The sequence below is a fragment of the Passer domesticus genome, chromosome 18, assembly GCF_036417665.1.
Source record: "Passer domesticus isolate bPasDom1 chromosome 18, bPasDom1.hap1, whole genome shotgun sequence".
Taxonomy (NCBI): domain Eukaryota; kingdom Metazoa; phylum Chordata; class Aves; order Passeriformes; family Passeridae; genus Passer; species Passer domesticus.
In genome coordinates, this window is record NC_087491.1 from 3542259 (window position 1) to 3569037 (window position 26779).

At 48.1% G+C, this 26779-nt stretch overlaps 1 protein-coding gene across 2 annotated transcripts in view; it reads left to right on the plus strand.

Annotated features, from left to right (window-relative positions):
- The window catches only part of PNPLA7 (patatin like phospholipase domain containing 7), a 137894-nt gene that overhangs the window by 88189 nt on the left and 22926 nt on the right, over window positions 1-26779 (plus strand). For both annotated transcript variants that reach the window (XM_064394089.1, XM_064394090.1), the window contains exons 25-28: window positions 1075-1257; window positions 2471-2589; window positions 19340-19496; window positions 25807-25923. In XM_064394089.1, the coding sequence (XP_064250159.1) occupies window positions 1075-1257; window positions 2471-2589; window positions 19340-19496; window positions 25807-25923 (576 nt within the window). The remainder of the gene's footprint in view (window positions 1-1074; window positions 1258-2470; window positions 2590-19339; window positions 19497-25806; window positions 25924-26779) is intronic.

The following is a 26779-nucleotide window of genomic DNA, read 5'->3' on the forward strand; positions in this document are numbered from 1 at the left end:
ACTGGGAGCAGCCCAGCTCAAAGCAGCTTGCTTCACACTCATGTATTTTCTTGGGTTTAACACCCAGTGAGGCATAAATAATGAAATATTCTTGAGAAATGCCTGTTAGGAATAGCAAAAAATTGCATGAGAATCTTCTGAGATGGCAAGTTTTATGGAGTACTTCCAGCAAAGTTCTTTTCCTCTAAAGAGTCATTTTGGCCAATGGTAAATCAAAAATTGCTTTGAAGCTTTGTGTTTCTGCCCAGAATTTCTGTGGGCTTCCACACAGAGGGAGAAATTCTTTTCTGCCTGGATAAAATTCATGGTGTGTGCTTAGGAAAAAGTAGATCTAAATCACAGTGTATGAATTATTTATTATATTTTATTACAGATCTTAAGCTGTAATTTTTTCCCCCTTACTATCTATTTTTATGATTTCATGTTTTATTACCAAAGTCTTCTGACCAGACAAAAATTCTTCAAGAAATTTTAAAAAGGGATCACAGGTGGGTTTTTTTTAGGATGGTGAAGTGCTGAGTCTGACCTGCAAGGAGCCTGGGCTGGTCCCACGTGCAGCTTTCGTGTGTGTCCCGTTGTGTGGGCTCTTTCTGCATGGATGTGGGAGGCAGGAAGCACAGGCAGAACAAGCTGCCAGCAGTTGCCTAAAACAACAACAACAACAACAAAAAATCAAAATCCAAAATGCAGGGAGATAAAAAATAGTGGACTTTGGGAAAGGGAATGGGATGGGAAGGGAAAGACGAAAGCACTGAATATTTGTGGGCTGGAGTCTAACTCAGGCAGCATCTCCCATTGCAGGAGCAGCTCCTACCTGTGCTGTGCTTTTGATGGCCTGGTTTAAGTCAAAAACGTTCAGGTTTGAATCCTTGGCTGATTTTAGGCTTCTGTGTGCTGAATAAGCCCAGAGTTAACAGTGTTGTTGTCTAAATCAGTCATGTTTGGGGGCTGTGACTGTGCAGAGTTGGCTTCAGGTGGGAATAGGGGTGTGGGCTGTGTGTGGCTGTATTTCACCCTGAGACTGGAGCAGCCAGGACTCACTGTCCTTTCCTTGGGTGTCCATGGCTGCTGCAGCTGGAGAGGATGCTGGAGAACACGGCAGTGAGAGCCCAGAAGCAGCTGGTGCTGCTGCACAAGGAGGATGGGCCCCTCCCGTCCCGCACGGTGGAGTGGCTCAACATGAGGAGCTGGTGTTCTGCTCACCTGCACATCCACTGCCCACGCAGAGTCTTCTCCAAAAGGAGCCTGCCCAAGCTGGTAAGAGATTCCTGCTTTGGTGGCTGTCTCTCACTTGATCTGTACTCTGTGTGTCAAAGGGGATCTGGGGTACTGATAGTCCACCATAGTCTTACAGATTTAACAATGCATTCTGCAAATTCTCTGAATTTTGCAAAGCCCAATCAAGGTAATCTTTTTTCAAAGGTAAATAGATAATTGCAAAGTCTTGGCCTGCCATAGTCAGCAGTCTCGTTCTGGCTCTCATTATAATTTGAGCTATCATCTCCATAATTGTAAAAACTGTTTTTGGAGACCTTTAAGGAAGAAAAATCCATTCTATTATTAACGAAGGATCTTTCTCAGAGGAGTCCCACTGAAATATGACACCACACTCTTTAAGTCTGTTTGGCCTCAGTTGGATTTAGGGAACAGGGATACGGGGGCCAAGTTTTCTTTATGGATGCAGACTTGGCTTTTTGATATCTTGAAAGAGTAATCACTGTCTCAGAGTCCCAATGAAGGGTATGTACACGCCATAGTAGAGTCCTTTTTGTTGGGAGCATCCCTGTGCTTCCCTAAGCTGTGCTAAACATGAGGCAGAGGCAGTCTAGGATGCTTCCCAAGAGCTTTAAATCCTTGTCAAGGAAGAGGAGGAGCTCTAAAGGAAATTCTGTAGTACCCCCAGGAGCTATAAAAGACTCAGAGAGGCCACTGGCCACTAGAACTGTTTGGGTGGTTCACAACCCTTTGTTTCTTTGAGGAAGAGTTGTAGTAACACAGAATCACTGACAGCTTCGGGCTGGAAGGGACCACTGAAGCTCCTTCAGTTCCACTCCCTGCTCAGCAGGGTCCCCTGGAGCAGTCACTGGGATTCTGTCCAGACTTGGAGTATCTCTAGTGAGAGAGGTTTCAGAGCCTCTTTGGTCCCATCCAGTGCTCAGTGACTGCACAGGAAAGAAAGTCTTCCTCCTGTCCAGGTGGAGCTCCTGGGCATCACCTCCTGCCTGTTCCTGTGGTGCCATTGTTGAGCCCCACAGAGCAGAGCCTGGTCCCTGTCCTGAGCCCTCCCTGCACACAGGGACACCCAGGGGTGAGGCCCCCTCTCACCTTGTCTTCTCCAGGCTGAGCAGCCCCAGCTCCCCCAGCATTCCCTCACAAGAGAGAAGCTCCAATCTCATCTCTGCAGCATCTTTTAGCAGGCTGCTGCTGACTGCCCTGGCCGTGCAGTGACCGTGCTGGCTCTCCTCTGCAGGTGGAGATGTATGAACGTGTGTTCCAGAAGGCCCCGGACCGTCACTCCGACTTCTCCCGCCTGGCCCGGGTCCTGACGGGCAACGCCATCGCGCTGGTGCTGGGCGGCGGAGGGGCCAGGTAGGGCCTTGTGCTGGGCAGCCTGGCTGGGGTGAGAGGGCTCTGGGCAGCCTGGCTGGGGTGAGAGGGCTCTGGGCAGCCTGGCTGGGGTGAGAGGGCTCTGGGCAGCCTGGCTGGGCTGCAGGGGGCTCTGGGCAGCCTGGCTGGGCTGCAGGGGGCTCTGGGCAGCCTGGCTGGGCTGCAGAGGGCTCTGGGCAGCCTGGCTGGGGTGCAGGGGGCTCTGGGCAGCCTGGCTGGGCTGCAGGGGGCTCTGGGCAGCCTGGCTGGGCTGCAGAGGGCTCTGGGCAGCCTGGCTGGAGCAGGGGGCTCTGGGCAGCCTGGCTGGGCTGCAGAGGGCTCTGGGCAGCCTGGCCGGAGCAGGGGGCTCTGGGCAGCCTGGCTGGGGTGCAGGGGGCTCTGGGCAGCCTGGCTGGGCTGCAGAGGGCTCTGGGCAGCCTGGCTGGGCTGCAGAGGGCTCTGGGCAGCCTGGCTGGGCTGCAGAGGGCTCTGGGCAGCCTGGCTGGGGTGAGAGGGCTCTGGGCAGCCTGGCTGGGGTGCAGAGGGCTCTGGGCAGCCTGGCTGGGCTGCAGAGGGCTCTGGGCAGCCTGGCTGGGCTGCAGAGGGCTCTGGGCAGCCTGGCTGGTGCATGGGGCTCTGGGCAGCCTGGCTGGAGCAGGGGGCTCTGGGCAGCCTGGCCTGGGCAAGGAAACCCAGCCCATGGCACGGGGTGGGACAGGGTGGGCTCTAAGGTCCCTCCCAACCCAGTCTGCTCTGGGATTCTGTGCTGGTGCATACACCAGATCTGAGACCTATCCCTGGGCTGGGACAGAACCCTCAGGATAACAGGGATCCTGGGACACCAGCACTGCTCTGCAAGCAGCATTTGAGGGAGGAGACACTGAGTAATTACACAAACTTAGCCTGCTTTGGGGATTTGTGCAGAATTTCTGCAGAAGGAACATGAGTGTTTGTGACCTCTTGAGGCCTCTCATAATGGTTTAATACCAGGAGGTGACCAGGGCACAAATGATGACATTTCTTTCTGTTGGCCTACACTTTGGATTTTTTTCCCTTATGGATTCTTATATTAGGAAATAGCTCACAGTATTTCAAAGCTCTTCAAAGTTTGAGCAGTAAGAGGAATTCTGTCCTCTAATGGAGAATGTTCTCATCTTTATAATCCTCCAAACCCCCAGGTACCCATACACTTTGACAGCCTTACCTTACAGGAAGGGTGTGTTTTTGCAGACACAAGGACAGGGTGTGTGCTGAGCACTCTGTTAGAATTCCATCTGAAACCCCAGTGAGCTTTAGAAATAAATTACTGCTGGCATTTTCCTTTGGAATCCCTTTTTACTTGGAGAGTTTTCTGTTGAGACAGAATTGAGTCGCCCTTTGTCTCAAGCGAGCGCCGCCTTCGTTGTCTCCATCACTGTGTTCTTGAAGCCCTGCTTTAAAAGAGTGCTTTGAAATGCAGCTCTCAAAAAAATAAACCCCCTAATTTGCACTCAGTCTGTCTGTTTAAGTGCACAGAAATATCACATTTTTGTCGTTGGGCCAGCGCGTGCTTCAGGGGAGCCTTCGCTGCAGGAAAGGCTGGAGCTCCTTTGTGCCAGCTCCTCCTGGGAGTCACTGGTGCTGAGACAGCCAGAGCTGGTTCCTCGAGTGTCTCACAGGTGCCTTGATCCTGCTCCCTTTCACAGCCCATCACCTGGGCTCATTTCAGGATTTCAATTTTGAGACAAGCTTCTGTCCTGTGGAGACAAAGCAGAACAGCAGAGGGGAGCTTCTGTTTTATCTGAATATCTCAGGAGGCTTCTCATCCACTGATAGAGAGCATTTGTGGTTTGTTATTTGTTCCCAGCTGATATCTCTGCCTCTACCAGAGCCTGTGTCATGCTAAATATATGCACTCCTGTACTGCTGGCAGCACATTTTGCTCTTTCCCTTCCTTCCTTCTCTAACATTGCTGTAATTTTTGCCAAACTATTTTTTTTTCATTCTACTACTTAATTTGCAAGCTCCCACCTGCGGGTGTGCAGGATCCGAGGTAAGGAGGAGCAGGGTCGCTGTTGGTCCTGTGTTGTCCCTTTCTGCAAAGCTGCTCTGCTGCTGTGTTGGCTTTGGGGTCTCTGGATGCTCATCACCCATTCAGCAACGAGCCGTGGGCCATTAGCCATCACTCTGCTCATTTCTGCATCCCTGAATGGGGAGGACTTGAAGAGGAGTAAGGGCAGAATGGATAAATGGGATATTTCTTCCTTCTCTGAAACACTTTCTATGCCACAGACTGAAATGCTTGTTCAGGGGTTCCAGGCTGGCACAGGGATGGTGTGAGCACTGTGTTTTCCCTGGAAAGGTACAGAATGCTGTTCTAGTCATTAAATAATCATCTAAATTGTGGTTAGATAAAGATTTTTCGAAGTGAGAATGTAATTAAGACTGGGGAAAAGACAAAATTGCTCTGTACCATGTAAAGGTTCAGAATTACTCTGAACCTCTCCCTTTGGAAGGGCAAAATAAATTCTTAGATTGCCCATTTCTACTAACAAGGGAATTTCAAGAGATTAGATTAGACACTTAAAATCCTCCTGTGGTTAAAGCACAGTCAGACTAAGAATGTCTTTGTGGGTCTCTGCACAGACTGTTGATAGCCTTTGGATAATAATTACATGAATATCCTCCCACCTTGCTCTCAGAGCAGGAATCATGCAGGTCACACAGCCAGGGAGAGGTGACAGTGACAGGGGCTGGCTGGTGGGTATTTGTTCAAGGTATTGTGTTGTGTGACTCCAGTAATATCAATTATTTAGTTGTTATTTTGGGAATGTTTGTCTGGCTTCCCAGTGACAGCCGGATTGGGAGGTTTTAGCAAGAGCAGCTTCCTAGTAATTATCGTTGTGGTTTGTCATGACAAAAGGCTCATAGGAACTAAAGGTTTTCTTTCTCCTACGAGCATAAAAATAAAACAACTTGAAGTGATATGGTTCTAAAATTACAGTGCTTTGCTTTTGTTAAATGCTAACTTAATTTCAGTTAGAAACGTTGTGGAGTTTGAGGGAAGGAAAGGAGATTTGTGTTTAGGAAAATAATACCTCTGAGGTGTAGTTGCAAGAATAATGACACATCAAGCCCTGCAACAAAGGCATAAACCTTCCATAAATAATTGTCCTGACCTTTAGCCCTCCCACGTACAGCCCACCCCTTCTTTGGTTTGCTGTGGTTGTCTCAGCAAAGCTGTTTGAAAACTAAAATTTCTAGGGAGTAAATAATTATTACAGAACTATCTGGGAATCCTTAAGGCTTTGGGAGGAGAATGGGTTGAGCTGTTCAGAATCACAGAGTATCCTGAGCTGGAAGGGACCCACAAGGATCTTGACTCCTGTCCCTGCACAGGCACCCGAGCAATCCCACCCTGAGCATTTCAGCCTCTCCTGAGGAGCTGCTGTCAAAGGATATTTATAGATATTTCATCAGGGCATCTTTTCATTTCTCTTTTTATTGTTTAGTTTTCTCCTCAAGCTTATTATCTCACCTCAGCACTTGATGTGTCAAGTAGCTGGGTTTTTTTGCACAGTTTTCTTGCTGACTCTACGGATGTGGCTCAGAGTGTTTAATTTTGGGTAGCTGGCTTATTTCAGCAGTTTGTCCCTTCTGCCTTTCCTTTGTTTCCAGCTCTGGCCCTCTGGAAAGGGGGGATAAAAGCAGCAGTGTAGGAGAAGCAAGTTCTGCCCTTTTTGTTATGGGATCTCTGTGTCTGATGGATGCTCCTGTTGTCTCCTGTGTCCGCAGCCTGTGCCACGTGCAGGGTGCTCACACTCCAGGCTCTTAGAGAAGGAAAACAGGCAGCTGGTCACTCGTGGGCTGCTGCTGAGCTCTTTGAAGCCTGGCTTTATCTTTACCCAGGGATGAAGAGGCTAGGAGAGTCCCTGAGAGGCAGATCTCATTTTTTCTGCTCTCAGGAGATCACATTTGCTCTCTGCACTCTGGGTTTGACTCTGGGATTGCAGGGAGAGTAAACCATGGAGGATTTGCTTTGGCTGTGAGGTTTGGCTGCAGCTCCAGCTCACTCAGGCAACTTTTAGTAAAAACCTGTCAATCCTGCCTCCTGTCTGCCACCAGACACTGATCTGTTCTTCAAGAAGGCACAAGGAATTTGTTTGTCCTGTGTCTGCACTGGGACAAAGCCCTGGCACAGGCAGGAGGGCAGAACTGCATGCAGTGCTGGAAGGGATGCACAGGTCACACTGTCCTGTACAGGGGGTCAAGCAAGGAGGTGGGACATGCCCACGGCCACCTGAGGACGTGGTGGATGCACCAGAGCATCTCCAGGACCTTCTGTTTGGAGGCTGAGCCCAGTGTGGCAGCATTACTTGGGAGGGTTTTGTCCCTTTGTGTTCCTGTGCAATCAGGGCAGAAAAGAAATGATGCAAATCTCCCAACACACCATAAGGAAAAACTTGCAACAGATTTTGAGAACTTGAGAAGATCATGTTCCTTTTCTGACTGTTGGTGCTTTTAGCCTGTAAGTGTGGCTGGGAGGTGAGGAGCTCTTGCCTGGGAACAAACCCTGTGGTGCTTCCCCCGCTCCAGCCTGCTAAAAGAGGAATCAAGTTTGGGATGGATGGCCTGATGTAGCCATGTAAAACACTTGGAGGCAAGTTAGTGCTGTGCTGTGAGATCTGATATTCCTCCTCAGGTTGTCTGGGGAGCTGCTGGCTGCCTTCAGCAGGCACAGGGACATGGTGCTGCTGCTCCATGGTGGTGACACAGCATTTTAATTACACACCCAGCAATTAAGTGCTGGCCGAGCTGGCAGGATTCAGAAGCTGAATCTGCAGTATGCTCATGTGTGGAGTCAGAAATGATTAATAAAGACACCAGTAGGTTTTGGGGGTTGATTTGTTTTTCTGTTTGGTTGTTTCTGTAACATGGAGAGGAGCCTTAAAGCAAAACCCTTGTCATCCCATCTTGGTTGAGGGCAGCTGCTTCTTAATTCTGTCCTTTTCTCATACTAATTGGTAACAGACAGGGTTTGGTGCTTACCCTGTTACTTAGATACTCAATGCCTCCTTAATTGGATTTTGCCATCTTAGCTCTGAGAAACTTTCACTTCTGCACTGCATGGTGCAGGTCTGGTGTTTGGCAAGAGGCTCACTGCAGGCAATAGAAATTTCTTTCTTGTCTCCTGTGAAATTCTCAACAACTTTTTTTTCCTGAGAGGAGTCATGAAGCCACCATTCTTTCCCTTGCTTGAATTCGTTAGGAAAAATTGACAAGCTGACAGAATTAATGAACATTTAAATTCTCATCAGCGTAATGTGGTAATACAACAGTGGGAATGACTGAGGAATGTGCTGCAAGGAAAGGAGGGTGGAAATAGCACCTCTGCCTTTTGGGGCTGTGTTTATTCTCCCAAGGTCAAGTGGCAGCATGGGAAGGTCTGTTTCCAGCCCTGCTGCTGTGGAGAAGAGCTGAGATCCCTCGTGCAGTGTCATCTTTTGCTCCATGGTCCACAAAGGCAGGGAGGGAAAACAGGGAACACTGCACAGAAAATGTCTGAGCTCAGTGAGGGTTTTAGTCCTAATAAAGGTGATGTCCCCTGGGTCAGGACCAAGGTTTGGCTCCAAGGGGTGGAGGGGGCTGGCTGGTGGTGCAGTGGTAGAACTGACACCTCATAGCCCAACTTCCAGTGTGTGATGCAACATCTGAGGAATAAAAAGCTGAAATGTGAGGTGGAAATGCTGCTCAAATAACAAGGCACTGCCCTTGACATGGACAATTTGCTCCCATGATGCTGACAGATCCCTTCCCAGGCTGCAGCTCCTTTCCTGCATTGTGGTTATGAAACCCTGGGGTTCAGTCTTGGGCAATACCAGAACCTCCTGGGGACACTCTGAGGTTTTATGGTGCAGGTGCTTTGGAATCAGTTCCAGCAGTTAAGGAAGATGAATTCTTATTCCTCAGCTAAGACAGGTAACCAATGATAGGAGGCTTTTTACCCCTATCAGGAGAAGAAGTGTGTGCATGGATGTTGTTTAAAACTGCAACTGCAGAACTTGGGATGGAGCTGGTGGGCTCCTGAGGTTGATTCCTGAACCTCAAATACAGGGAGGGAGCTGGAAACATGGGGGCAGTTCCTTTCTTAAGCTATTAAACCTGACCACAGACACCCAGACAATGTGCTCTAAGGGTGTGTGGGAGGAGAGGGGAGGAATTTGCTGCCTGAAGGAGGCAGCTCCAGAGGAGAGCACATGGAAAACACTGCCAGAAAGAACAGAGCAGGGTTTTCCCCTGTGGGATCCTAAAGACACTCAATACAGAGATTACAGAAGGGATGAAAGAAAATCCCATGGGCATTTCCTGGGCTCTTGATGTTCCTCACATAAATTGGGACACAGTAAATGTTTTTCAGCTCCTTTGCTGGGTTCAGGACTTGACATGGGCTGAGTCTGGTGAGGGGCACCAGGAGGGATCAGGGGTCTCTGGAGCCCATGTGCTGTTGTGGCCAGTTCCTTGTGTTGGAGCATAAAAGTAATATCTTGAGAATTTGCTTGACAATGTTTCTTCACTCTTGCATTTCTGTCTAGATAATACACAACATATTTTCCTTTTCTTTTTTTTCCCCACCTGGCTGTGTCTGCCAGTCTGTAAGTCTCTTTTCCCTTTCTAACCCATCCAGTCCTTGAGATTCCTCAGTTTCTTTGCACTGTTTTTGCTCCACACTCATTCCTTCTTGTCTTCTTTACATCTGCCCTTTAGTTTCTTTCTCAGTCTTTGCTTTCAAGTCCTCTCACAAATTGTAAGAACTTCACGTGTTGTGAAAAAATGGCAATTTTTTGCCATCCTGGTATGTCCCTATGTGTCAGCAGAAACACACTTGGCTTTGAAATCATTCCAGATCATGCAGTGAGCTTTAGGACTGAACCAGGTTTGCAAATAGGTTATTCATTGAAATGTTTAATGTTGTTTTCAGTGGTTTATAATGGGTCACAGGTATTCCCTTCATTTGGTGTGTCTGCCTCACAGTGCTTAAAATTCATAGGGCACAGAGCTGACAGCTTGAAATGTAGAAAAATTGGATGCAGGGTTGTGTTTTTTCCTGAAGTGCTCAGAAAACAGCCTGAGAAAATGCTTGTTCTGAAGTAGATTATGGAACAAAACTGTTGCTAAAACCCTTGTTGATTGCGACCTTGGCTAGGAGAGGTTTGGAAGGGCAGCTCCAGCCTCTCCAAGGTGCTCTTGTGCCTTGAGCCACGGGCAGCTCTGGAGGAGAGGAGGGGACAGGCAGGATGTCATGGGGCTGGGGTTCAGCTGCTGAGGGGATGAGGAAATGGCTGAAAGCCTCAGAGCTGAGCTCTGCTTTGGTGAACCAAAGTGGGCAGTGGGCAGGTCACCCTCTGGAGCTCTGAAATACCTCTGGAGCACTTAGGGGAAAGAGAAATACAAACCATTACAAGCAGGAGTTGTTTGGGGTTTCAGCAGGATGTTGTTATCTCAGAATGGAGATGGATTTATGCTGCTGCCTCCTGGGTTGGATGTGTGGGGAATTTGCTTGAAACCCTCCTGACTCCTCACTCCGGAGGCAGAGGGGTGACCAGGTGACCCCTTGTGCTGTGGGGTGCAGTGCCAACACCTGGTCAGTGTTTATGTAGGGGCTGCTGAGGTTTGGGGGTATCTTTGCCTCCTCTGGCAGGAGGGATCTAGGTGCTGGGCTCTGCTGGGGGCTGGCCAAGATCCCTGTCTCCAGCCTAGTGTCTGGCAGCCCTGGATGGAGCCTGTCTGGCACAGACTGGACCCTTCTGCACTGGGTTCACACCATTTCCTGGTTGCCATTTACACGAGACAAGAGCAAGGATTTTTTTTTTTTTTTTTTTTTTTTTTTTTGCAATTGCTGTCTTTTCTTTCTCTCCCCCTGCTGCAGTCAGGCAGCAGCCCTGAAATTCCTGTTCCCTTTCCAAGTGCTTGCTGGAGGTACTGAGCTGGCACATCAGGGCTGTGATTTCCTCTCCTCTAGCAAGACAGGTCTTGAAGAATGTGTGCTGCTAAAAGGATCCCATCCCTCATCCTGATCATGCTCTGAAGTTCCAGAAAATTAAGCTGAGCTATGAAAGGAACTTGAAAAATGCTGCTTCTCTGTGTTTAAATGGAAGAATCAGGCTTGCTGTGCAGCATCTGCAGTCTGTCAGTGCCCAGTAACAGCTGAGGAAGCAGGATTTCTGCAGCAGGGAAGTATCAAAATGGTACAAAGGGGGCTCAATCTGCTTTGTGTCATGGAAAAAAACCCACTCCAACCTCTGAATACTTGAAATATTTTTCCTCCAGTTCCTGTTCTTCAAAGTAATCCCTTTGTACACCAGGCCAGTCTGTCTTTTGACTTTGGAAAGGCAAAAAGTTGGCTGTTCTGAGGTTAATCCTTGTGGCCTTTGCAGTTTCCCCCATCGTGGCCAGTCTGAACTGCCTGGGAGCATTTTGGACGAGGGGAGGCTGTTTGGTGACAATGTTATGGCTTTTGTGTGTCTAGATAAACATCTGTACCTCAGTGCACAGTGGGGTGGAATTTCTCTGTGTGATATCCCTTTTTGAAGCTTAGACTGATGCATGGGGGGCTTCAGAACTTGTGATTGCTCCTGTAGGAGCAGTCTGGAAGCATCTGCTCTCTGGAAGAAGAAGTGTCCTGTGCTGGGTGTCTGTGCTCTTGGCACACCTGGAGCATCCATTGCCACGTGCAGATAAACCAGAGGGAAAGCTGAATTCCAGAGTCAGGTTTCTGGATTCCCAGCACCGTTCAAAACCTAGATTTGCTTCCAGGGCAATATTCAGGAGGTAAAATAAAAGAGAAGCAGCAAAACTTTATGCTTAAAGATAAAACTGCACCTTTGACTTGGTGTTTTACTTGTGCTGCTCCTTTGGAAAGGCTAGAGGAGTAAGGTAAGGAAGGTGTGCTCCTACTTGGAAAAGATTATGATAATTCATGTTTGGATATCTAATTTGAGTCTATCCAGGTCAGCCCTAAAGTTAGGTTGTTTGAACAAACAGAAAACAACCCCTAAAAATAAATCAGTGAGTTTATTTGCTGTCGTAGAGCAAAGCTCCTGAGACATGGCTGCAGCTCCTGTGGGAGCCTCGGGCTCTGTCTTTGCAGATGGTTGGGGAGAGGCTGCAGCCTCACTGCTCCTGAGAGGCTCTGCTGGGATTTCTGCAGGGAGGGACCGTCCTGGGCACGTTCATCATGATTAAATCCTGTTTGTGCAGAGTTCAGAGCTCTGCCTCTGTGAGCTGGGGGAAAGGCACAGCCTGTGGCTGCTCCCAGATTCCCAGACCTGAATGCCAATTGCTCAGAGAGCTGTGGAACAGTTGGGTCATCACGTGCCCACAAAATCACATGGATTGGCACCCATGAATGCTTAATGATCTGATTTTTCCTTTTCCCATCTGCAGCACCTCTGTAATTGCTCATTTGCTTCCATCTGCCAGGAGGTTGAAGGTTATAACAGCTTCTATAAACCCTCCAAGCAGCAGGAGCTTGGGAGTCATTGACTTCAAAGGTATTGCTTAAAAAAACCCTAAAATTAATTGCAGGTTGTTTAGTTGGACTCTTCTGTCCTGATCTCCAGTCTTTCCCACCAAAGTCATTTGTTCACAGCAGTGCCTTGATAAACAGATGAAATTAAACAAGGAGGTGGTGGAGGTGTGGGTCAGCTCATGTTGTTGGTTTTGCACCTTTTTTTATCTGATGTAAAAGGATGTGCTGTCTCACTTCCCATGGAGCAGCTGTAAAGCTCTCCAGGCAAGTCCCTGTGCTTTCAGGAGTACAGTCCTTGCACTGCTGTGATTTTGGTGAATCTCTGTCCAGCCCTACCTGGGCAGTGAGCTTTCCTGTTAAGAAAAAGTAAATTCTCAGTTCTGTTCTCTGAATGCTTTGGTCATATTTCTGCAGCTCCCAGATGTTGTGCTCAGAATGGGTTCTTGCAGGGCTTTAATAAATAAGTCTCAGAGGGGTGGGGAAGGAGAATATATTTGTTATCCAAAGAAATTATCTTCCTTTGCAGATGATAACTGAATTGTTCCTTGGCTCAGAGTAAGGGACAGGATTTTGTGACATCCCCAAGTGGGTGCAGTTTGTCATTCAGCCACTTCCCTGCTCCTGTGCCCTCTCTGAGCATGCTGCTGCCAGCTGGGATCAGAAAACAAAAACCTTGGTGCATTTTATAATTTACTTTGACTATTCTGTGCTTTTCCTCCCCTCCAATGCCTTCCTCCTGCATCCCTTCACACCTCAGGGCTGGGTAGCCCTGACAGCTCTCCTGGAAGGGCTGAACACATTTTGTTCATTTATTTCTGTGTCAGGCACAAATCTCTTTGTTTAAAGCTTGTTCTAAAGTTAGTGTATAAAGCAGAAACAAGATCAGGGCTATAAAAGGACATTGTGTTTGGATTTTCTTGCAGGAAGGGGATTTCACTGGGCTTGTGATGAATAGGAGATGCTTTTTCTGCCTGATGTGCCTGCCTGGTACAGGGTGTGATCTCTGCAGCATGGCAAGGCCAAAGGGAAATGGCTCCCGAGCTCTGGCTTAAGGAGTTGGTGGAAATCTAAGGGCAAAGCTAAGTGGGAGGATGGAATGAGATTGTTGTTAATGGAAGGGAAGACAAGAAAAATTCAAGTCTCCGGATCAATATGTGTGGGCTGTGGAAGGGAAAAAGCTTCCTCCAGGGCAGCTGCTGGGAGAGATCCTGCTGATTGTTGGATGTTAGGATGAGAACCCAGTAATGTGAGGTTATTCCCTCTATTTAGCTTAGAAATGGTGCTTTGTTGATTAATAATTCATTAATGTTGTCAAGATTGGAAAGTTCCTTGTAAGGGCACACATAGAACCACGGCTGCAGAAATGCAGGGGTCTGGGTGCTGTGCTCCTTTGGAGCTGGCAGAAAATCACTGCAATAATTCTGGCTGATTTATGATGCTGGGAAGTTTTATGGTCAGGAAGGCTGGCAAATAATGTTATTGGAAAGATACAACTGGAATTAGATTTCAAAGCAATGTTTGGGTATATTGCTGCTACTGCAAGAGCTCCAAGGTGCCAGTTGGAGATAGTCCAGTTGCAACTTGTAGCAGACTTGCTCCATTTCTGAGCCAGTGACTGAACCAACCACTCAATGCCAGGATCAGTCACAGAACACACCAAAAAGTGCTGCTGCTTGTGTAAAGAGGCTTTTCCTTATGTCACCTTTCCTGATGCCACTCCATGTAGCTTTTCACATGAATAACATCCAATTTCCACTCTCCCCAGTACAAGGAGCACCTCCACAATGACTCCAAGAAGGAACCACCACCACCCCTCAGTTAATGGTTCTGTAGTGCTCTGAGAGCTGCAGGCTCAGTCACCAGCCTGTTTTGGGATCCCTGAAGTGCCAGGGTTCCCTGTGTGATGGACATGGTGGATTTCAGGGTGTGCTGTCCAGTCCTGTGGGCTTGGAAGCTCAGGCACCTTCAGTTTGTTTTGTGCTCACAGCAGGGTTGGGGCAGTGGTTGCCCAAGGCACCACTTGCACATCTCCAAAGTGGACATGGTAAATACAAATTCATAGAATTGCAGAGTGGTTAAAGTTGGAAAAGGCCTTTAAGATCATAGAGTCCAACCATTCCCCCCAGCAATGCCCAGGCCAGCATGAACCCATGTCCCCAAGTGCCACATCCATGTGGCTTTCCAAACCCTCTGGGGCTGGGGACTCCACCACAGCCCTGAGCAGCCTGTGAAGGGCTGGACAGCCCTTCCAGGGAAAAGCTGGTTTTATGGCTTTGCTGCTTCAGGGGTTTTAAGGTTCTGAGGGTATCTTAATTCAGGTTTGTTGGGCTCTAATGGAGCTTAATAAAGTCGCCTTGACAATTTCTCTATTTTTCTGCCTCCTTTGCCAGGTAACTCCATCAGGAAGGAGGGCCAGGAAGCTGTGTCCCACTCTGGGGCAGCTTTGGTGGGAGACACAGCAGAGTTCTGCAGCGGCTATGGCCTTAATCCTTCTTTAGCCAAAGGAAACAGCATCTCTTCAGAGCATTCAGGGAGATCTCCTTCATCCTCTGAGTCACTTAGGAGGAGGGATGGGGCTGCTGAGTCTGGATTCCTCTTTGAGTCCAGCTTCATTTTGCAGCTGACATGGACTTTGGAGGTGGTTGAGCTGCAGCCTTGCCTGGCTGTCCCCTTAGCCATGCTCTGAAAACTGGGTGTCCCCTCTGGCTGCTCCCGGGCTCGGGGTGTTCTTTCAGACACAGGCAGTGTCCTGCTGGTGTGTTAAACGTGGCTCAGGGGGGAAATACTGAGGCACAAAACAGTGGGTTTGTATTGACTGTGTTTCCTTCAGCCCCTGAGCAGGAGGACAGCCTGCCTTGCTGCTGGCACTCTGATCAGGGGGGTCCTGCTGCACTGGCTGCCTTCTCCTGAGCCGGATTCATCCCAGCTCTGGCAGCACGTGCAGGGCTGGCACATGCTCGGCTCACAGGGGAATTTTCCTTTTATCAGTTCTGCTCTGGCCTTCGTGCATTACAGTCACATGCCAGCAGCACTTCCCCAGGGGATGAAAGCAAGGGCTCATTTCAGCAGCAGGAATTTTCCTGTAAGACCTTCTGGCAGAAAGGCTGAGCTCTCTGTGTGTGCTGGGCTGAGGTATTTAGGGAAGCAGGTCTTCAGCCCTATAACTCCTCTCCCTGGTTTGTAGTCATTTCTTTCCCAGAATCTCAGAATATCCTGAGCAGGAAGGGACCCACCAGGATCACCCAGCCCAGCCCTGTCCCTGCCCAGACCCCCCAGCAACCCCACCCTGGGCATCCCTGGCAGCGCTGGCCAAAGGCTCCTGGAGCTCTGGCAGCCTCGGGGCCGTGCCTATTCCCTGGGGAGCCTGGGCAGTGCCAGCACCCTCTGGGGGAAGAGCCTTGCCCTGAGCTCCAGCCTGAGCTGCCCTGGCCCAGCCCCAGCTGTGCCCTGGCTCCTGGCCCTGGTGATGCAGAGAAGGGATCAGAGCTGGCCCTCTTGCTCCCCTCACAAGGAACCTGGAACTGCACTGAGGGCTCCCCTCAGCCTCCTCTTGTCCAGCTGACCAGACCAAGTTACCTCCTGGTGACCATGAGTAGAAAACAAGGAATGGTGTTGGAGTTTAGCCAGCACAGCTTCTGGAGGCTCATTCAGCACGGGAATCATGATTTGGTGAGTGCAGAAAGCAGCACCTGGGGCAGCTGATGCCCAGAGCAGCCCCTGCTTTGTGTTGCTCAGGTCAGGCTGAGGCAGTGGCAGGGCTGAGAGCAGAGCCTGGCTCTGGCTTCCAGCTCCTCCTTGAGCTGGGTCATGCTAGTTCAGCTCTCTGCAAAGGGCATTAATGAATCAGGCCTGTCCTAGGCACTAAATACAATGGAAAAGAGTTTCTGTTCAGATACTGATTGCACCTCCTGGGCAAATCTTTGGGTTCTGATAGAAATTATTTGAAAGTCATCTTGTAGATCATTGTTCCTAGGGCAGTGCTAGTCCTGCCAGGGGAGGTGCTCCATCCAGCTGCTCCTTCAGGCAGCTCTAGGGTGAGAGGAGCTGCATGTGCAGCTCCAAGTGTGCATTCCCTCTCTGGGGTGCTCCTTGCTCCCGTGTGACAACACTCTGGCCCTTTCCTCTGCAGTGAGTGACATTCAGCTCTGTGTGACCAGGAGGTTTTCCCTGTCCCATGTTGTCACTGCTGAGCAGGTACAGCACTGGCATGAGTTATCCATCTCCCTTTGTTCTCCTCTTGCCCAGCACTTGTATTTCCACGTTTCCCTAAATCAGGACACGTCCCCTGTGAAATTGGGCCTGGTATTACAAGAAGTGCACAATCCCTGGGTTTTTTTCTGCACTAGTCCTCTGGCTGTTAACATGGATCTTGCTCCTGGCTTCAATTTCTTTTCCTTTTCAGTTTGCAGCTGCCCAGTACAGCTCTGTGGGAGCCCAGGGATGCTGTCAGAGGGGATGAGTGCCTGGCAGGGCGCTGGCACACACTTCCCCTGGCAGCCTGCCTGTGTTTGTGGAGCTGGGAAGTGCCCAGGACAGAACCAACTGCAAGGAGTTGTTGAGAAGTCCCATGTAGTAATGTTGCTGGGGCACTGATGGCCTAAAGCTGTAGGGAGAAAGGGGAAAAAAATCCCGATTTCTATCTTTCAGGAGGTCAGGTGGTACCTGGAGAAAATGGGGGGCTCAGGCACATTTGTCTTTTTTCAGGATTTAGTTTGCAAATTCCAGGAATGTTCCTGATCAGGGTGTTGGAGTTGGAAGAATCAGCTTTGTGGTTGTGTATAAATGAAACATAATTTAGTCAGGCAGCTTATGGGAGGTTTTTTTACAAGCAAGAAAAGGAGTTTGATTCCCATCTTGCTTAGTGATCAGCGAATGTGTTGGAGATCTGTGGCTGTCGCATTAGTGGGGTATTGGCAGGTGCTCTGTGGATGCACCAGGAGGGGATGACTTGCCAATAAAAGTAATAATGATCTTTTGTTATTCATGCAAAGGCATCATGCAGCAAAACAGGAACAATCCAGAGTGCTCACATCAAATCCTTTGTATTTATGGGTGTGTGAATCAGGAGAAACAGTTCAAGGGAGGGAATCCAGTCTAGAGCTACTCGTGGCCTGTTTAAGATTGTCCTCCAAGCAGGAAATGCTTTAAGGTACTTCACTTCAAGGTCCTTTAGGTGCCCTAAGAAAGGCACCTGATGTGGGCTGTGTGCAGAGGGCAGGAGGTGCAGGGAAGGGTCTGCTCCTTGTGGGGAAGTGCCGGGCACGAGCAGCAGAGTGCCAAAATAGCTGCACTCTAAAAGCCTAAAAACAATGGGCAGGATAAAAGTGTAATTCCTTTAACTCAGGGCATCTTGTGGGAAGAAGCAGTAGGACAAGAGGAGAAGGGGAATTTGGGGAGGAAAGTGAAATGACCCATTTTCTGCTCTTGGACTGCAGCAGCACAGATCTGTCATTGAAGTCATTTACACCCAGGATAACCACGAACCTGTCCCAAAGCATTTCAGCAGCTGGAGGGGATTTATTTGGATGGAAAGAATGTGTTCAGCGTAGTTTGGCCAAGCGACACCTACGGTGGACTTGGCAGCTGTTAGCAAGTATTTATAGGATGTAAACAGCAAGGGGAAGGAGGATGGAAATAGAGCAAACTGTGGGGGACAGAAAATGGGATGAAAATGGGAAAAGGAAGTTTTTTTTTTACTGCTTTATGGCCTAGACTGCAAAGCATCCATCCAGGTGGGATGAACCAATCAAAAATGCTTCTTATTCACTGGACAAAGCATTGGAAAGCAGAGGCTGTAGCTTTGGACTGCTTGGAAGGGCAGTTCACCTCCAGTGCAGTGTTCTGTGGTTCTGAGGGATAGGCAGGGATCCCTCTCCCACTAGGGCCTAAAAGATCAATGTGATCAGATGTTCATAGGATCAGATCAAAGGTTCCACCTCTGCTCTCTCATTTCTGGTGGTGGGGAGCAGCAGTTAGCAACTTCTGAGCCTCCTGAACACCAGCTTACACCTCCCATTTGTCATGTTTAGTAGCCACTGACAGCCTGGTACCTTTGATTCATCCTTTCCACATTTAAATCCATTTGTGATTTGACCTCTCCAGCATGTGGTAACAGTGGCTTCCCCAGTTTGTGCTCTATGTACACCTGTCTGCAAATTCTTTCCTTTCCATTAAAATCTCTGCATGGTGATATCATTGCTGACCCTGCATGTTTCCCATCAGTCAGGATCTTCCCCAGCCAGTGATTACAGTTTGCTTTCTCCTCCTGTGAAGTCCATCCCATATTCTGGTCACCTTTTGTGCTTTTCTCTGTCATTTTTTAGTTCTGCTCTTTTTTGGGTGAGAAATCTGAGCTTGCTCATGGTTTTCCAAACGCTGGCCCATCCTGGCTGTGTGTTCTCAAGTCTTCTGTTGTATTCTGGTTTCTTTGATTTGCCACTTGACCTTGAACAGTAGGTTAATATTTTTCAGGAAATATCCCCAGGGGTTCCCAAATCCATGTGAGCAGAGCTGGATAAGAGCTGCTTGCTGCAGGAACATTGCTGCTTCTGGTTTCCTCTTGTCCCATCAGCACTGAGGTTCATCTGTTGTTTATCACCTGTCTCCATTGTTGCTCAGAATTCCTTCTACACTTGAAATCAAGGAATAAGTTTACCTTCCTGAAGGAATTTGTGTCATCCTCAAATGACACAAAAGTTGCCTCCTCATCCGTCCCTCTCCTGGGTTTGTGTGCAGACTCAACCTCTGCCTTCTCATCTCTGTTTGTCTCTGCTTGCTTTTGTTTCCACCTTCAAATTCATTATTAATCCATGTGGTGCCCCCTCCCAGTACCCCAGGCTGGCTCAGTTTCTGTGGAGAATCACCAGGAAAGAAATTGATGGGAAGAGCTCTGAACTCCAGCCTTTCCTGGGTGCTTTGGGGGGTCCTGTAGGCTCTGCTCCCTCAAATCCACGCTGACGTTCCCCTCGCCCGTCCACCAGCTCAGCTCCTGGCTGCTGTCATCTCCCTGCCTTTCCCACTGCTCCAGGCTGCGTGGTCGTGTTCCCTCGCATCCTCTGGAGTCTCTGGGAGGATTCCTGCATTCATAATGTTTGTTCCTGGCACTGGGGCTTGTTTAGCAAGAGATTGGCAGCTCAGCTGGCGCGGGCTCGGCTTCCTTAGAAGGCACCATTCATCAGCAGCCTTTGCACTCCTTCAATGACTGCTTGGCTGACAGTGGCTCTCTCCCTTCCCTCCCCGGCACAGGGGCTGCTCCCAGGTGGGCGTTATCCGGGCGCTGATCGAGGCTGGGATTCCCGTGGACATGATCGGGGGCACGTCCATCGGCGCCTTCATGAGCGCCCTGTACGCCGAGGAGCGCAGCTACAACCAGATGAGGATCAAAGCCCGCCAGTGGGCCATGGTAAGCACTGGGAGTGAGAATTCCCTCCTCTGGGAATGTGAATTCCCTCCACTGGGAATGTTCTGTCTCATGGGAATGCTGAATTCCCTCCACTGGGAATACTGAATTCCCTCCCATGGGAATGGTGAATTCCTTCCACTGGGAATGTTCCCTCCCATGGGAATGCTGAATTTCCTGCACTGGGAATGCTGAGTTCCCTTCTATGGGAATGCTGAATTCCTCCACTGAGAGTGCTGAATTCCCTCCCTTGGGAATGTTGAATTCCTTCCACTGGGAATGTTCCCTCCACTGGGAATGTTCCCTCCCATGGGAATGCTGAATCCCTCCATTGGGAATGTTGAATTCCCTCCCATGGGAATGCTGAATTCCTCCACTGAGAGTGCTGAATTTCCTCTCACAGGAATGCTGAATTTCCTGCACTGGGAATGCTGAGTTCCCTCCCATGGGAATGCTGAGTTTCCTGCACTGGGAATGCTGAATTTCCTCTCACAGGAATGCTGAATTTCCTGCACTGGGAATGCTGAATTCCCTCCCATGGGAATGCTGAATTCCCTCCATTGGGAACACTGAACTGCCTCCCATGGGAATGCTGAATTCCCTCCCATGAGAGTGCTGAATTCCCAACACTGGGAATGTTCCCTCCCATGGGAATGCTGAATTCCCCCCACTGGGAATGCTGTGCTTCCCTCCTCCAGTGCAGCAAGGCCCAGGAACAGCAGGGCATGAGCAGCACCCCAGGAAGGTGCAGCCTTGTGAAATTCAGTGTCTGTGCCACAGAACAAGCCCTTCCTGGCAGTGATGGATCACCTGGAAAAGCTGCTCCATGTCCAAGGAGCAGGAAGCAGCTGCCTGGCTCAGCTCTGCACCAATCCTGGTCACGCTGTCAAGGCACAGTGATGTTGTTTCAGTGTGCTCACCTACAGTTATCTTTGTTTTATCTTCTCTTTTATGTGCTGGGACCTGTTTCCTTTCCAGCTCTCAACAAATGTGTTTCTCTATTGTGTAATTCTCTCTCTTTTTCACATGCTGTCATGTGTCAGTGGAACTGAGTGACAGAGGTAATCCTTCTCTAAATAACTCCCAAATGTGTCACTCCTGGTCCTGCCTGTGCACTCCACAGCACTTGGGCTCTGGGTCAGGAGAAGTTCCTAACCTTCAATATTTAGTACAAACAAAAGCTTATTTTCAAAGTTAACCCGAGTTTTGGGAAGGTTGTTTTAAATAGTGACTTCATTGGGTGAGTTTATTTATCATAGAATCAAAGATTGGTTTGGGTTGGAAGGGGCCTCAGAGATCATCTCATTCCACCCCTGCCACTATCCCAGGGTGCTCCAAGCCCCATCCAGCCTGGCCTTGGTTTTATTTATTGATCAGATGCTGGATGAAAACCATCCCAGGTGACACCAGTTCAGACTGACTGAAGGTGAGGTTCTTTCTGAAATTTGCTGGTTGCAAGTTTGTATTTTTCACATCAACCCCACATGTCCTGTAGATTTTCTTACTGAAATTGAAATGACACAGGGAATTTTATAAATAAGATTAAGAGTCTTAGGTCTTGGGTTTCAGGGGGAAATAGGGCCCTGTCAGTGGCCTGTGGGCACTGTTTATGTCTCCCAAGGATCCTCTAATCTGCCATGGCTTTGCAACAAAAGCTGTCTCTGGGGAGATGGATTGTGTGAGAGACTGAAATGCAGATAGAGGCCCTGGGATGTTTGTGCTGTCCTGGTGGGCAGAGTGCTGTGGGACTGATTCACTTCCCCATCACTGCTTGCCAGAAGAATATGGATTTTATGTTTTTTATTTAAGAAGTGCCTGTGCCTGGCTGGCTTGGGAAGCACCCAAAACATAAACTGTTTATGATCCAGAGCAGTTTGCTGGAATCACAACCCTGGGGGAGGCTCAAGATTAAAGACATAAAGCCAATTGCACTGAATTGTGTCAGACATCCCTTAACCTTGCTCTCTCTCTCTCCCACCTTGTGCTCCCAGGGCAGCATCTGAATGGGTGCTGATGCCTCCCTGCAGTGCTTTCCCAGCCCCTGCACTCTGGGGCTCTCTGCCCTTTCTCCCAGCTCTTGGTTAAGCTACAGCCATGGAATTTTCTTCTGTGCTTTTGTCCAGAGGATTCTCTTGCTGTTTGTCAGGTCTGCCCTGTGCAGGGAGTGAGGCAGAGCTGGAGATGTTTCCTGGGCTTCTCAGGACTGTGTTCTGGAGCTTGCCAGAGCTGGAATCACAGTCACTTTTATCAGGAGTACATCAGATGAAATGAAGGCATTTAATCTGTTGATTAACTTTTGAGCATAAATTGCAAAAGCTCTGAGAACATTTCACAAGGTAAAAGGCAATTTTTGGCCTGGGGCTGTTTCAGGTGTTGAAACCTGCAAATAAGTAGTGAGAGAAGTGATTGACCTCTGCTAGAGCAAACATTTCATCTTATTAATGAAGAATAGACTTTCATGAGGACTTCCATGAGTGTTCTTGCAGGTCCATGTCCGACCCAGAAATTGTCTAAGGGTTTGAGGAGGGCAAAAGCAAAGCCTGCCCTTCCCAAGGGTACCAGCAGCATCCAGCAGAATGGCTGCAAACTGAAGAGAGCCATGAAATCCCCTCTCCAAGATCACAGTGTGCAGAGTTTGGGAAAGGAGCCCCAGTGTGTGGGAAACAGCCAGGAGGTCTTTAGGAAATTCTTGGAAGATCCACTTGAAAGATCTGAGTGTGAGAGAGCTGAAATATCCCCCAGATAACTCCCAGATTGCCAAATAGGACCTTCCCTGCTGACCCCAGAGCAGCCCTGGGGGTGGCTGTGCAGGAGATGCCCAGGAGCAGCCAGGCAGAAAGGCTGGAGCATTCCCTGCTCCAGGACCTGCTGATCCTGCTCCTCTGCAGCTCTGAGCTGCTCAAGGATACTGCTGAGTGCAGCCTGGGGCCACGTGGGAAATGTCTTCATTGGCATGGATTAGTTAACTCTGAGCTTTTCTTATCTCTCTTTTTAATCCATCAGGCTGGATGCTGTTTGTCCTGCATTTATTTCTTTTTGGTATTTTTAGCAATTGGCATCTCTCTAGCTGTACACTTGGTGCTGGGAGAAGGGATATTTTTAATGGGATGTGTTTTCTGCACCTAATGAAGCAGTGAAGAAATAAAATTACTCTTGTCAAAATACAGGGGGAACTATGAAAATTCCCAGTCAGATTAGTTACTGTTTATTGTCTCTCTGTGTCTTCTGCACCTCTATTTTGCCAGCAAAGTGAGCAAGCAAAGCTTTAGTGTTTGCAGATTGTTGTTTTATTTAATTGGAGGATTAATATCTCAAAGTAGAAATATTTCACAAAGATGGAATATTCTTAGAAAGGAATACAGTTATTGGTGTGTGTGGGGCTAAAACACTGCTCCTAATGGGGGTGGGGGGTGGCTGGCTGGGACACTGCCACCATTTGCTGCCTGTCACTGTCTGATGGCACTGACAGCTCAAATAAATGTGGGGTTCTGACCAGGGAGTCAGGAGGTTCTGCCTCTGACCCTGCTCTGTTTGTACTTTGGGAGATCCTGTGCTTTAATGAGCTGATCTGGCCAGAAATCAGTCCTTGCTTTTTCCCTGTCATGCCAATTCTCATCCAGCCCATAGTTATATTTTTATTGGATTGATTTAACATTTTTTTTCTGTGGGAATTCCTTTCCTTGTTTTATTGAAGCTTTATAGGTGATTGCTGAGAAGACACTGTGTGATCTTTTGAGTAGTTTAAAAAAATACTGGATCTGTTGAAATTTTTGTTGTTGCATAAGCTTTCCTGTAACCTTGGGGGTTTTTAATAGTCAGGAACATTGAAAAATCCTGGGATTGTACTGGCTTTTCACACCAATTTGCCACAATGCTGCATCAAACAACAAAAGAGCCAGAGATGACAATTCCTCTTGTCCATCATCACATGCCTTTGCTCTTGCCCTGGTCTGTGAACTTGTCCCTTCCTTGCTGAAGTTTTCTGTACTCTAGGGTCACTTAAACATTATTTTAGGATTGAGGGTCTTTTAAAAAAGAAAGCTCATCTTGTAGCAGGGCTGTAGTAATAAAAGTTAATGAGAAGTTAATGAGGAATTGGGAAGAAATTCCTCCCTGTGAGGGTGGGCAGGCCCTGGCACAGGGTGCCCAGAGCAGCTGTGGCTGCCCCTGGATCCCTGGCAGTGCCCAAGGCCAGGCTGGACAGGGCTGGGAGCAGCCTGGGACAGTGGAAGGTGTCCCTGCCATGGCAGGGGTGGAATGAGATGAGTTTTAAGGTCCCTTCCAACCCAAAAAATTCCATTATTCCATGACCTGCCAGCCCTGAGAGCACTGACAGAGCTGGCTCAGGGCTGGGCTTCCCATCCTGGTGGTGTCAGGGGATGAAACTCTTGGAGCTGATGCCAGAGCTCCTGGTAGGAAGTGGAGCAGGAGCCAGAAGGCTCTGCCTCCCCAGAGGGTGATCTTTAAACTGAATTTATCTGGGGAACAGGAGGTGGTTGCAGCTATTCCTGGAAGGCTGAGGGAGGCTGTTGGCCATCAGCTTCAGCTAAAGGGCATCTTCCAGCTCTGAGAAATTAGAATATTAAGAAATAACCATTAATTGGAAGTATTTTGTCCATGGGCAAGATCACTGTCAGGATCAGGTGAAATGTGGAGGCTCAGCATCATAAATATCATTTGCAACAGGGGAAGCCCGAAGCTGCTGTTGAGTGGGAGAGGTTTTTCTTCAGTATTAAATAAAGGGCTCTTTGTAGATGCCTCTTCCCCTGATTTAATCATTCTGAAGAGACCTGATCCCTATTTTAGGTGCAGCACTAATTCCATCTCCTCTGAAGCTGTGGGTAGCAGTCTATAGTTAGGTTGGCACACTGTCCTCAGCACATCAAACCCAGAGTGAAGATGTGAATGAAGCTTCATCCTTGGGTTTGTGCTCAGCCTTTTGCATTCTCCCACACTTCCTGTTCCCATCCTTCTTAATGATCTTTTTTTTTATCCTTGCACTCGTGTTCTCTGGGCAGATCCCTGACAGAAATTTGAAAGCAGCTGGACATGACAATGTAGGCTGATCCTGCTGCTCTTAAATCACTGCCAGAGTAAAGGCAAGGCCAGATGTTGCTCACAGCTGCTTTAACAGCTGGCAGGTTTGAGGCTGTTCCATGTGTCTGCCTGGGAAGGGTGCCCTGATCTCTGAGAAGTTGTTTGTTAAATTACAGAGAACGTAGAGAGAGAAAATATTTCGTCTCATGGAAATATTTCATCCAGTGAAATCCTATTTGATTTGAAAGGAATTAATTTGGTCTTGTGGTCTTCTTTTACATTTTGAGTATGGTGTCATATATTAAACATTGAATTTTGTTAAGATTTATTAGGATTTGACAGCACTGGCCTAGTTATGGGCAAATACTGTGGCCATAATGCCATGAAGTTTAGGGATTTTCATCATTTTCTCTTGTAGGTCAGTACGTAGGTGTAATAATGCTGTTGAAATGGAGATAAAAGGAATCTGTGAAAGCTTAATTCCAGGATCTGTGTGCTAGAAGGGTTGGTGTGCAGGGACCTGCAGTGCTTTCAGAAACCTGATGTGGTTTGGTTTCCCTCGCTGGTGCTGAGTGTGCAGCAGTTAAATGCTGGGTCTATAACACATCCCAGTAACTGACTTTGGGAATGACAAATAATGGACCCTGCTCCACAGAAAGTGTTTAAAGCTCTTTGACGTGTGCTTGACTGAACCTTGTTGGAGTCCCAGAGAATCCCAGAGATGATTTTCTAAATGCTTCCATTGAGGCAGAGAAAAGCTTTAAGTCTGGGAGAAAAATGGTGTGTGACCCCCAAATGAGAAGAGATGGATGAAGCAATTCCTGCCATGGATTTATGGTTCTTTCCCACAACACTGAACCACACAGGTGCTGTGGGGAGGATAGTGGGGAGGAAGACAACTCAGAACATCTTTTTTTAATAGAAAAAAAATGTAAAGAATGGAGCTGCAGCACCCGTGGCCTCGGCTGAGGGCTGTGCTGGGCACACTGCCCTGGGGTGTTTGGGGGCACAGGGGAAGCAATGCTCCTTCTTGCAGAGCTTTATTGCAGGGCTTGCTTCTGCTTTAGGGTTTTCTGAATGTAAATTTACCACACAGGGAGCTCCTGGTTGTCAGTTTTGCAGTTGTATTTCTGTCCCCTCAACACTTTCTGCACTTGTGATGCTTCCATCATGTGGGCACTGAACTCTGGAATGGGATGTCTCTGGAATTGCAGCCTTAATGCACATATTCCTATGCATTCTGACCTTTGAAGTGCCTTTTTTTTTTCTTTTTTAGGTTATGAACTCGGTATTTAAGACTATTCTAGACTTGACATACCCAATAACCTCTATGTTTTCTGGAGCAGCTTTTAACAACAGCATCAACAACATCTTCAAAGATAAGCAGATAGAGGTAAGTTGTTTGTTCACCTTATGGACAGGAAATTATGTCCCCATGTTCTGTTGGAACAGAAATAACTTTTTCCATACTAATATGAAAATCTGGAGCTGTTGGGTGACTAAAAACGTGGTGAAACTGTGAATGTGGTGGTCCATGGCTGCAGGAAGGAGCCTGCTCTTTTTTGGTGGATTTAGAAAACACAAACTGTAAATTATTTGTAGCTATTTCAGTTTGACAAAGGGATCTCATTGTCTGAGAGAAGAAGTGAAAATTGTGACACTGAAGAAGAACAGCTGAGACTGCTTCATTATTATTTTTCTGCAAATCAGGTCTCGGAGACCTTCAGGGCACACCAGAGAAGGACTTGAATTGGTTTGCGATGGCTTTGGCCTTTTTGAATTTTAGTTTTGAAGCTGGAGTGAGCTTTTCTGAGCAGCCGGCCAAAAACTGCAATAATGGCAGAGTCCTGTGTGTCCTGGTTTGCATTTGGTGACCTTCTTGTAGTTGCTGGGTGTTGTGGGATCCACCTAAGCCAAGAGCCACCTTTGGAATGCACCTCTCCCCCTTCCCTCAGCAGCAGCAGATTGTAAAGCACATTATCAGTGTTTGTCTTCCTACATTACCCTGCTAAGAGAGTGTTTGGGTAGCCTTGGAATTTCACCTGATTTGCAATTTTAACCAAATTATTCCTGTGTTTGCATCCTTGTGATGAAAGATCATGTAGCAAATTAACACTGTATATACTTTAAATATATTTGGTAAAAATAATCCAAAACATTCCCTACCTAAATGCAAATATGAAAGTAAGTGATTAATCATCATGTGGCTTAAAATAGCAGTTTGCTGTGCAGGGGGATGGTGCTGGAGA